General features: G+C 37.5%; 1 protein-coding gene across 2 annotated transcripts; it reads left to right on the forward strand.

Moving 5' to 3' along the window:
* Positions 1-24: 24 nt before the first annotated feature.
* On the forward strand, positions 25-11,634 carry LOC124394382 (TRPM8 channel-associated factor homolog). Of its 2 annotated transcripts, XM_046862542.1 has the most exons (11): positions 25-57; positions 166-405; positions 3,418-3,644; positions 4,301-4,423; positions 5,380-6,083; positions 6,181-7,181; positions 8,786-8,880; positions 9,047-9,260; positions 10,000-10,239; positions 10,357-10,694; positions 10,928-11,634. In XM_046862542.1, exons 5-11 carry the CDS (start codon positions 5,464-5,466, stop codon positions 11,168-11,170), a joined length of 2,751 nt encoding a protein of 916 aa, XP_046718498.1. In that variant the 5' UTR covers positions 25-57; positions 166-405; positions 3,418-3,644; positions 4,301-4,423; positions 5,380-5,463; the 3' UTR covers positions 11,171-11,634. The 2 variants fall into 2 exon arrangements, with proteins under 2 accessions (XP_046718498.1, XP_046718499.1); XM_046862543.1 differs by lacking the exon at positions 25-57 and having other exon boundaries at positions 81-405; positions 3,584-3,644.
* The last annotated feature ends 620 nt before the right edge of the window (positions 11,635-12,254 follow it).

Here is a 12,254-nt window from a genome sequence, read left to right on the forward strand (position 1 = left end):
GTAATGCACCATTAAAGTTGGATGTCAACCGCCAGGAAACACCAAAGAAGAAACGAGGTACGTTGTATAACTGTAAAGCGTTATTGTGATGAAGATCGGAGATTTTAGTTTCTTATTGGTTCTATAAACTTTAATCAGAAGTAGTGTTACATTTTTAATCAACAGAGTTTCACACAGAGGAACTGTAAAGCTCTGGAGGAGAAATATGGTCACCTGTTGTAGCTGCTCTCAACACTAAGAAGACTGGACCTGTTTCAACAAAATGGAGTTTATATTCTACAGAATACACTCACTTACACTTTTATTATGTTAGCTCTTTAACTATGGTGAAGTAGATAAAGACTGCATTAAATACCAGTTATGGGCCAATCACCTTGCTAACCCTACAACCACAATTTCAAAAAGGTAAGACTGTGTGCAAAATGTAAACAAGAACAGAATGCAATGATTTGCAAATCTCATAGACCCACATTTTATTCATAATAGAACATATTAAATATATAAAATGTTGAAAACAGGGAAAAGGATAAGGTAGTTTTGAATTTGAGAGCTACAACACATCCCAGAAAATCTGGGATGGGGCAACAAAAGGATGGAAAAGTAAATGTTACTAATAAGAAAAATTTTGTAATTAAGTAAGAGTCAGAATCTCTCACAGGTAAAAGATGGTTTAGAGCAGGGGAGACAAACTCAATTGCACAGGGGCCAAAACTCAAAGCACACTTTAGGTCGTTGGCCGAACAGGAAAAACATTTATTGAACACACTAAAACTATTTTTTTATTAATATGAATAAAAAAAAGACAGAAATATTATTCCAGAATAAATCAAATTAAACTTTAAGTAACTTAAAATATTTTGCTCTCCATAAAAATATCTCCAGTCAAACACAAGACGTCTCACACCTTCATCATGCAGCTCTTCAGAAACTCTCCCTCAGTAAATAACCGGTTGATGTGACTCTGGTTTCTCCTCTGCTTTCACACCAGCTTCACTTTGTGATTTTGCTCTGCTGAAATGTCAGATTCTTCTTTAACTCTTCTACTTTCTGTATCTTCTGCTCTGCATTCAGGTTTTTCAGCTGATTCTAATGGTTTGTCTCGTAGTTCCGTCTTAGATTCAATTCCATAATTACAGCCACGTTCGCTCCACAAATAAGACACACGTGTTTACCTGCAGTGTCAGTAAACATCTACTCAGAGTCAACTTTTCTCTTCACCACTGTGAGGCGCTGTTTAACAATAACTGTACAATAGGGTTAAATACATCAACAGAAGCTCGACTTGATTGACGCTGGAATGTTCCCAGGTAGCCTTGCGTTCGGTAAGGCAGCTGAAGCGATGCATTATGGGATCTGTAGTTTGTGTTATCAGCGCTTCATTAATCAGGCCGTTAAACAATAATAACAGCTCTATATCAAATCATCTCGCGGGTCAGATATAATTGTATATCAGGCCCGATGAGTTTGACACATGGCTTAGAGGTTCACCAATCTGTGTAAAACTGCATCTACAAATTGTGGAGCAATTTCAGAATAATGTTCCTCAACATCAGATTGAAAATACTTTGAATATCTCATTTACAGTACACTATCTTTAAAAGTGGCAGAGAATCTCAAATAAATGTCAAGGGTGAAAACCAATATTTAGAGTGCACATGATCTTTGGGCCCTCAGGTCACACAGCATTAAAACCAAGCATGATTTTGTAATGGAAATTACTGCATGGGATCAGGAACAGAAAAACTCATTGTCTGTGAACACAGTTTGCAATATGATTTAGAAATGCTGCCTGCTTCTCTGCTCATTTAAAATGGTGGCAAAGTAGTGATGTGTCGTTCATGAACAACTTATTCATTTTGAAAAAGTCTTTAATGTGACTCAGAAGAACTAGTAGTCTCATAGTCGTCTTCTTCTTTTGGCTTCTCCCATTAACTTCTCCATACCCCTCTGTCCTGTACATCTCTTTCACCCCAACTACCTGCATGTCTTTTCTCACCACATCCATAAACCTCCTCTTTGGTCTTCCTCTTTTCCTCCTTCCTGGTGGCTCCATCCTCAGCATTCTCCTACTTATATACCCCATGTCCCTCCTCTGCAGGTCCAAACCATCTCAAAGAGTGATTTGTTTATTTTCTACTCGACGCGCATGAGCAAACCATCACAAATAGAGAAAATCCTGGCAATTTCGCATTTCGAGGGAGTAAATGAATTAAGGATGGAAGGAATAAAGACATTTTGTTAAAATATTCTAAAATAAGTAGAAAAATTTAAGTAGAACTTATTTTTAGAAAATTAAATATTAAATGTAAAACACACATCTGTATTACCCAAATGCTGTCTAACAAATATAAACAATGTAATTTGATCGTTGCACTTATTTATTTTATTTAATTAATTTAAATTGTCAATGTAATCGCTTACTGTATTGCATTAATTTAATGTTTTTATTTATTTATTTATTTTATTTGTATACATTTTATATTTTTCTTTAAACCAAGCAGGCATTTTTATTTAAAATTGTTTTAAAAATGTAAACTGTTGATGCTCACAAATGTTAATAAAAATAAACTGGGTTTATAAAAACAACAAGAAATTTTATGTATTGCATTTCTTCCCCCTAACCGTACCAAAATTCAACCGAACTGTGATTTAAAACTGAGGTACATACTGAACAATGAAATTTGTGTAGCATTACACCTCTAATGGACTCTGCGTTCTCCTAAAAAGAGAAAGACTAAAGAGGAGAGGGACCATCTGGCTTGTTATCAGTGCATCTTCACACTTTGCATCCTGTATCTTTGATGGTGTGAGAGTCGATCAGTGCCTTTGGAATGGGTTTCATGCACATCTGGAATGGTACCATCAATGCTGAAAAGTATAAACAAGTTTTAGAGCAGCATATGCTTCCATCCAGTCTGCGTGTTTTTATTTGAATGCCTTGCATGTTTGAGTAAGACAATGCTAAAAGTACTGCATCTATGACAAAAGCATTGCAGTCTAAACCTTTCATCAATTGTAAACATTTGGCTCGTCATTTCACAAAAAAAAAGACCCAGACCAGTTGCACAGCTAGAATCCTGTAGCAGACAAGGCATGAATGGGACAACATTCCTCTCCCACACTGCAGCAACTGGTCTCCCCAGTTTCCAGATGTATACAGATTGTTGTTAAATGAAAATGAAATACTTCATGGCCCTGGTAAACATGAGCCTTTTCCAACTTTTCCGAGACGTGTTACAGCCATTAATTTCAAAACTACATTGGTTTTGCCTTAAAATGTATTACTTCCTAAGGTTATATATTTGCTTAATTACATACAGCTGTTTAATCCCTTTAAAACCTCTTTGCAGCACAACAGCTTTAAAAGTATATGTGTATGCCCTTTTTTATTTATTTTATTTTTTATTTCAATTTTAGGAATCTTTTTCTTTCTGCCAAAACAGGCTTTTCCTGTTACATAATAGTTAGACTCAGACTTCTCACACCTCCCCTGAACAGAAGGGCTTTTTTTTTATAAACACATAAATATGTGGGCGTTTCTTCCTGACTCTTCATGAGAACTAGTTGTGTTTTGGCTCGCTAGTTTTCTCAGTGTGAAGAAAAGGCTTCATCTTTGACCTCTCACTGCTGACCATCTCTACAAGGTGAGTTCAGTATAACATGACATGCATCTAAATCAAGTTCATGCTGAAGTGTAATGTAGAATGATGAGCAGCTCTTTGTTTGTGGTGGGATTAAGATAAAACTGGAAATATTGGTTTTTCTACCAGTTTGTTTGGTTACTGTCCTCGACACTAATTATATTTTCAATATGACACATTGTATGCTGAGTGACGGAATGCAAAAATAAGACCAACAACTAATATTTACAGAATAAAATGATCTTTGTCTAAAACAGTTTTATTTATTTAAAGATTAAGGTGTTTAAACAAGATCAGTTAAAACATTTTCTATCCTTAATATAATGTATACAAAAAAAGGCAACATCAATAAATGTATGTTGTTTAATGTATTGTATTCATTATCTGAATACTGCACAAGGCAAAAAAATGTTTAGGTAAATGACAAATATGTAATGATTTATACTGAAATCAGTAGATTTTTAATTCTCTTACATTTTGTACAAATATTTGTTGTTTTGTTCTATACACCATTGTGCCCGAATAATCAACCGTGTTAATTACATGATTTTAGATCACTTACAGTAGTTTTATTTCAGTCAGTGTTGCTAACTTCACCTACGGGGAGAGAATGTGTAATGAATAGTGATGCTGAAAGAAGTTTTCTTTACTCCACCCAGCTTCTGGCAGAACAAACAATTAAACGTTGCTCTTCAAGACCAGGCTCACTAATGCTCAAATGAACACACTCAAAAGATTTTTGGACGTTCAGGGAGAGGCTTGTTACTCCTTCTTTTTCTAAGGTAAGTACATACTCTTTTAGACCTACATTAGTTCTTGATATTAAATGTTTAAAACATAGTTCTTTTAAATATATAATCAGTCTCAAGTTAGATAATCTGCTGACTAGGGATAGAACCAAATATTCTATTACCGTATTTTTTGGACTATAAGCCGGTACTTTTTTCCTACGTTTTGAACGAGGTGACATAACATTAGTCCAATGAAATTTCCGAACGGAAACGAAAAAACGCACCTCACCTGTGTTCTGAGCTGCACGGCTGCGGTTTTTTTTTTAAACGCACGACGATAACAAAAGATAAACTCCCGAGAGAAATAGTTGTGAAAGGAAGGAGGAAGACAGTGAACAATGACTTTCTTGGTAGGCTACTGTTTAGATACAAGCCGTTGTAACGCGTTGAGTCTGGGTGAAGGGAGAGCTCACTAACTCCAGTTACAACAGAAATCATATAAGCACAGACAGGTTTCCAAAACTCGTGCTTTTTTATTTTTCTTGGCAACAGCGTTAAGGGTTAGTCAAAGAAACTTAGAAATGAGCATCAGAAAATAATAAACGCATAATCCTCGTCTTGAACATACGCAGTAATACCAGAAAAATGCTGTGCTGTTCTTTTCCCAAAATACGGCTATGCTCCTAAAGGAAGCGCAACATATTTCACCCGTTACACCGTTAAAGCCTGTGTAAAGTACATTACTGTAGACACTAATGCATAGACTATATAGACAGTACACTAATATAGACAGGTGCGGCTTATTTATGTTAAAAATAAAAATATTTTTAAAAATTAAGTGGGTGCGGCTTATATATGGGTGCGCTTTATAGTTCGGAAATTACGGTATACTAATGAATTTCATAGTCTTTATCCACATTTAGGAAATGGACAACAGTTAGACTCTGTCATTTAAAATGGGATGTGAATACATTGTGATCATTCTTAAGCCTTTTTTTTTCTTTCAGAACCACTACGCCATCTGAAACCCCTATCGTAAAAGATTAATTCACGCCGGAGATACCAAAGAAGAAATTATTAACTAAAGCACAATGGAACGAGAGCAAGACTACTGTGCTATTATGAAAGGAATTCAGGAACTTGATTTTGAAGCCAATGCTTTACCAAGTGACCTTGTGCTAATAGGCAGCCAAGCCTTTCCACTCGCTATGAATCCAAGAGGTCAGGTTCTGATAGCCGCATCTCGCTATGGTCAGGGACGTATAGTAGTGTTGGGACATGAGAAGTATTTAACAAGTTTCCCAATCCTGGTGGAAAATGCCTTGGCTTGGCTTATGCCACCTGAGTCTGAAAGCACAACAGTAGGCATTCAGAAGAATCTCAGTTCCCTTGCTGAGAATTTATCCTACTGTGCTCTGAAAACCGAGGTAGGAGATTTCCGAAATGTGGGTTATGCAGTCTATGTGACTGATGCCTACAGTGTCGATTCATGTGCCAAAGACTTGGTTGCCTTCCTTAAAGCTGGGGGAGGCTTGCTTATTGCTGGTCATGCTTGGCACTGGGCTCAGACCAATCCAGAAGAGAATACATTGCTCTCTTTTCCAGGAAACAAAGTGTGCAGTGTGGCAGGAATCTATTTCTCAGAGATTCCAGGGGAATGTGGCAAATGTCCTATTCCCATGCAAATTCCCTCGAACTGGCTGGCAGTTTCGTAAGTAAAACAAATGTAAAATGTTTTTTTTTTAACAAGCATTTCTTTGTCTGTAAAACCCCAAAAACTCACTAGTTTTATGTCTGCTTATTTCCAGGATTGGTAAGGATTTCAAAGATGATCTGCAATTTCTACTCAATGGTGTTTCAGAGTTTGATGTTCGAGGTGGTGCTTTAGCATCTGAAGTGATGGCACATGGACCCTTAGCCTTTCCTATTGCACTTACCCCATGTGGTAGAGCATTCATTGCTGGGGCCTACTATGGACAAGGAAGAATAATTGTGGCCACCCATGAAAGCTTTCTTGGGCGTGATTCACTCTCTAACTTCCTTATTAACGCTATCCATTGGCTTGATGAAGGGCGCAAAGGGGTTATCGGAATCATGCCCCAACTTAAAGATGCCCATCGTGTTCTGAGCAAATCGGGTCTAAAATGTGAATTTACTGGATTAAGGAAAGACCTAAGTGTCTTTGTTTGTACCTCCTACGATGATTCTAAATGTAACCAGATCCAGGAATTTGTTGCTGAGGGTGGAGGTCTCATGATTGGAGGTCATGCTTGGTACTGGGCACAGAGCAACCCTGCACTTAATGTGATGACCAATTGCCCAGGAAACCGCATTCTCAGTAAAATGGGACTGTGTATAATGGGTAATACTTTGGGAGGTGACTTGTATAAAGCCCAGCAAATGACAGAATATGGTGATAGAGGTACACGTGCATACCACTTCCGTGACCTGCTGCAGCGCTTTGCTGGCCATGTCATCCAGGGCCAGGATCTTACAGAACACGAACAGAATTGTCTGCAAAAGCTGAGACGTGACTGCACACATTATCTGCGTATGCAGGCTCATGACAGCGCTTCCTATACCTCAATGGTCTCACTGATCACAGATATTGTCAAAGAGGCAGGAGTTCCACAGGTGTGTCAGACGTGTCCTGTTCAAAGTTCCAAAGATAAAATGCTGCTTCATGTAGGAAGTGAGGTTTACAGGGTGTGCAAAGAACCTGATGCACTTCTGCCGTACATCATCAAGAACCTACCCAACCTTCCCTCGGTGTTCAATGCGAGAATCCAGATCAGCGCAGACACATCTGGTAGAGATTCTTTTTCTTTAATAGAAACGACATTTTCTGTTTTTTTGTATTTATTAAGTTTACATTTTAGCTTACGCTGGTTGTTTTTACACCAAACAGGAAAATCACTAAGTGAACTGTAAAGTTTCTGCCACAGTCAGTTTACGTTAAATTATAACCAGGATTAGTATTTTATTAAAATATATGCAGTGACTGTCATAAGTTCAGAAAACAACCAGTTTTTTCTTTTTTGATCTTAACATGTGCATGTTCCTTTTGTTTACATAAGTTGTAATGTAACCAACTAGGTAACAAAAAAAATGACTATGAGGATTTACTTTGACTAACCAAATATGTAAATGTACATATGATAAACTTTATTTTCAGTGAAAAATCCTCTCTTAGCATCTCTGAACATGTTTGGCATTTGAACAGTTTCTCCAAACATTAAGCTGAAATACCTTTGTCAAATATGCCAAAGGTGTTCTTCACTATATTTTTGTAAGACCTTGCGATCCTGTTCATCCTGGAGCAGTTCACTATGATTTAGGTCACTCCAGCTAACTGTTTGCTTAAAGATCCTTGAACAAACGCTTTGGCTCATTGTTTTGTTGTGTGGTGAAGTTGGTTCCAAAATTGTTGCAGTCTAGACAGAATTGCATGGCTCTGAAATATTGATGAGTAGTCATAATGATTCAGTGTTCCTTTCAACCGTATTTACTTTCCAACCTTCCCTGCTATCAAACAACCTTAAACAATTAAGCTTAGGGGTTAGGCTGTCTGCTAACATCTCTGCTCTTATTTAAATGTTAAATATGAACTCATCTGTCCAAAGAACTTTCTTCAAGTTATTCACCAGTTCTTGTGTGTTTTTGCCTTTTACCTGGTTTGTTGCATAAAAACAAAAGAAACATGCATGTGTCTCAGAAAACTATGAAAGACTAAGTGTTTGCAGAGTTTTGGCAGGCACTGTAAATCAGTGTGAATCTGTGCTATATATCCGTTTCCAACTTCTGATGTTGTCCTTCCATTATTACAGAAGAGAAATGTTTTACAAATTTACAAGCCCATGACATGACATACAAGAGTTAATAATGCATTATCACACACAGGGTGTGTCAATAATGAGTAATGTAATTCAGCATAACAACATCAAATTGAACTAACATTAAATGTTTATTTATGGCCAACTAATGAGGCTGGAGCCCAACCTGATCAGCCAATGTTACTGCAAGTAGCAAGCAGATCCGACTAGCAGTATTATACATTCTTCCAAAGACATGCACTACAGGCTGTTTGGCATTTAAAACTGTTCATAGTGAGTGCAAGAATGTGTGTATAAGAGAGAGAGAGATTATATCATGCACTGGGTCGGCACCCTGTCTGGGGTGTTTTTCCTGAATTTCCTGTTAAAGTTTCCAGTTTACAGTAGATCTTGGAATAATACTTCTAATGGTTCTTAACAATAGTTCATCATGTTGAATTTGACAGCTCAATATATTCACTGCCAAAACTACCAAGGTCTGGATCTCTGTGTCCTTGTGGTTTCAGCCATGCTTACAATCTGCATGTTGGTATTTCTAAACCTCGTGACACTGTATAATACCAAGTGATATTTGTTACAGATCGTGAAGAATGGATAAGCACAGGATTGTATCTTTCTCCTGGAATGCGAACATACATTGCAGTACCTCCAGAAATCAAAGGCAAAGGATGGCAGGTAATTACACTGCCCAGTATATCTATATGTTCTCATTCAAACATGTTTCTCTATATTTGCTGCAACCGTGGAGATGCAGGAGATATATGAACACGTGATAAGTTTTGTGTACTTGCAGGAAGAATTGAAATAAAGTAAAGTGAACATTTACACTTTGTGTCTACAGCTGCAGATTGGATGCCAAACAGATTGCTTGGGAGAAGCCGATGTTTTAAAACGCGCTCCTGTGGTGCATGAGCGATTTGCTTTGGACAGCGAGATGCTGCAGGTCTGGAATTTGTGGGGAGGTCTCATTTACCTGATTGTACCACCCAAGAGCAAAGTGAAAGGGGTGGAGGTTGTTGTACAAACAGCCATAAAAGCACCGTACTACAAGTCTGGTAAATTAAATTATGATTAACACCAGCACTGTCTACTACTGAAGCAGTTTGCTGCAATATAATACCTGATTCTCTGATTAGTGGACGGTGATCTGAAAACTATGTGAGAATCTTTGGTGACAACATGTAGCAAGACTGGAATAAAAAAGTGTTTATTCTGTAAAATCATTGATGGATAGCTGGTCCACATTTTTGCCATTTTCCAACAGAATGATTAGAATATAGAATGTAACAAATAGTCTGGATCAGTGCTTTGATTTACAAGGCATAGTGTGAACTGAATCAGTGCAACAGTCATTAACTGATTATTTAGTATTGGAATTGATCAATGTTGATTATATGTCATTATGAAGTGATTATTATGCAAAAGGATAGACAACTGATGTGAAAAAGACTACATATTTTTTAATTGATTTGTGAATAATTCAGCATGGTGATTTGCCCATAAATATAATGCTTAAAATGAATTATTCATATATTTTGTAGTAAATGCCAGCAGTTTGTTAAATATCATATCATTAGCTTATTAATGAATAATATTATAAAATAATGATTACATTGCTATCAATGATGTCTAGATTAATTAACTCTCACAGATATGTTTCAGACACTCAGGAAAAATGCCACTTCTAGGCCAAGCTTTAAAAATACATCTTGGAATTGGATGTATTTCATAGTTTTTCATAAAAGTTATTATAGTACTGCTAAATAAGTAAACTTAACATTCTCTCGCCATCAGGAAAAACCAGCGTAGAAGACTGGGTGAAGAAGATCCGTAATGCGCCAGCTCCTTGGGCCGAACTTGAGTTTGAAAATGTAATCATCACCTTACACTCAGACTTCATACGCAAACTGGATCGTCCCGACGAGGTTGCGGCTCTCTGGGATTCCATCATGAAGGGTGTGGCTGAGTTAGCGGCAAAGCCTGCCAAGTTTCCACGCAAGGAACGCTTTGTCGCTGATGTTCAAATTTCTCATGGTTTGTTCTGTTTCTTAGTAGCACAGACATAACAACTTAAGCTACTTAATGATGGTTAAGACATGACATGATCATGACTAATCAGGTTTCTTAATCCCTCAATCCCTCATATAACAGGTTTCATGCATGCCGGCTACCCAGTAATGATTCACTCCACCTCTGCCGCGGAACTCGTGAACCCGGAGACAGCTCGTAAAACGGGAATTTGGGGGCCAATTCATGAATTGGGCCATAATCAGCAACGTTCAGTGTGGGAGTTCCCTCCACATACCACTGAATGCACATGTAACCTGTGGTCAGTGTATATACATGAGGAGGTGTTGGGGGTGAAGAGGGAAAATGCTCATCCAAACATGTCTGTAGAAAACAGAAAGAGTCGAACTGTGAGTTACGCTAATGAAGGAAGGAATCTAGAGCAATGGAGTGTTTGGACAGCTCTGGAGACGTACATTCAGGTAAACAATTTTTTTTTTTTTTTAAATAAATATCAATTTCAAATATTGTGAAAGTATTTGGAGGGTATTACTAATTTAATATTTACCATCCTAATTACCAAATTACGTTCTTAATTTTAGAATAGTAGCAATAAATACACTTTACATTTCTAATGTATATAAATATATAATATATATATTTCCAGATGTAAATATATTTTCTGCCCCTTCTTATATTCTCTATTTTGTTTCAGTTGCAAGAAAAATTTGGCTGGGATGCTTTCAAGAAAGTCTTTGCCGCTTACCACAGCATTAGTAACGTGCCACAAGACCGAGATGGAAAGATGAACTTATACGCTAAAACATTCTCAAATGTAGTGAACATGAATCTGGCTCCTTTCTTTAAAGCCTGGGGTTGGCCCATTCAACCCTCCACTGATGAAATGCTCAGCAGTCTGCCTGGCTGGAATGACCATCCCATGGCCCAGTATGCTTAATCACCAGTTCTTAGTATGCTTGAGTCCTAATATGCTAAAATCTTTTGTCCCTGGATGTCTGAATACCATTTCTCAGTTCCTTTATGCTTCTGTTCCAATGTGCTTGATATTAAAGTTATGCTTGATGCCCCAGTACTCTTGATGCCCCAGTCTCAGTGGTGGAGGTGGTGGTGGCCTAAGTTTGAATATAAGGGTGATGCATATAAACATATTAGAAAAATTACTTCCCAGAGATATAGAAAGTAAATCTACAGTATGCGAAATACATGCATACTGTACATTGATTCACAGGAGGGACATATTAGATACATGTATAAGGGATTCATAATAATCATATCATACAGCCAATCTCCTTTTCTCATTAAATGTGTACATTAAAAAAATAAATGTTGCTGATTATGATTGGACTCAGTCTGTAGATTTATTTATGCTGCTTACAAATAAAAAGCTTGAATTATTACAAATGTTTGTTTATTGGGCAGGTGGTCATAATGTTATGCCTAATCGGTGTAGAACGGGACGGATGGGAAAATGTAAATTTTGGGGGATTTATAAAATGTAAACAATAACATTTTTTTGTGTGTGAGAGGATGTTGTAATGTTTAGGCGAAATTACAGGTAGACCCCAACTAACGACGTAGATAGGGACCGAAAAAATGGTCGTAAGTCCATCAGGTCGTGAGTCGAGAAGCGTGGCAACTCTATGACACGTTCAGACGCAGACATAAAGAGGCACTGTAAACACATTTAATTTTTTTTACATAAAATAAAGTTTTTTACACAAATAAAGTAAATTAGACAGGAAGTGGAGCTGGAGGTAGCAGAGCTGAAGATGTTGAGGTTTTTGTTGGAAGTGAGGAGGATGGACAGGATTAGGAACGAGGTTATTAGAGGGACAGCGCATGTAGAACATTTTGGAGACAAGGTGAGGGAGGAGATTGAGATGGTTTGGACATGTGCAGATGAGGGACATGGGGTATATCGGAAGGAGAATGCTGAGGATGGAGCCCCTCAGAATGGAGGAAAAGAGGAAGACCAAAGAGGAGGTTTATGGATGTGGTGAGGGAAGACATGCAGGTAGTGG

This window comes from Silurus meridionalis, chromosome 12 (assembly GCF_014805685.1).
Source record: "Silurus meridionalis isolate SWU-2019-XX chromosome 12, ASM1480568v1, whole genome shotgun sequence".
Lineage (NCBI taxonomy): Eukaryota > Metazoa > Chordata > Actinopteri > Siluriformes > Siluridae > Silurus > Silurus meridionalis.

What these genes read in the sequence shown, in the direction of transcription:
- LOC124394382 (XM_046862542.1), top strand. Translation starts at nt 5,464, where the DNA reads ATGGAACGAGAGCAAGACTACTGTGCTATTATGAAAGGAATTCAGGAA. An exon ending in AGCACCGTACTACAAGTCTG is followed by an intron (nt 9,261 to 9,999) that starts GTAAATTAAATT and finishes TCTCGCCATCAG; the next exon opens with GAAAAACCAGCGTAGAAGAC. An exon ending in CTCTGGAGACGTACATTCAG is followed by an intron (nt 10,695 to 10,927) that starts GTAAACAATTTT and finishes ATTTTGTTTCAG; the next exon opens with TTGCAAGAAAAATTTGGCTG.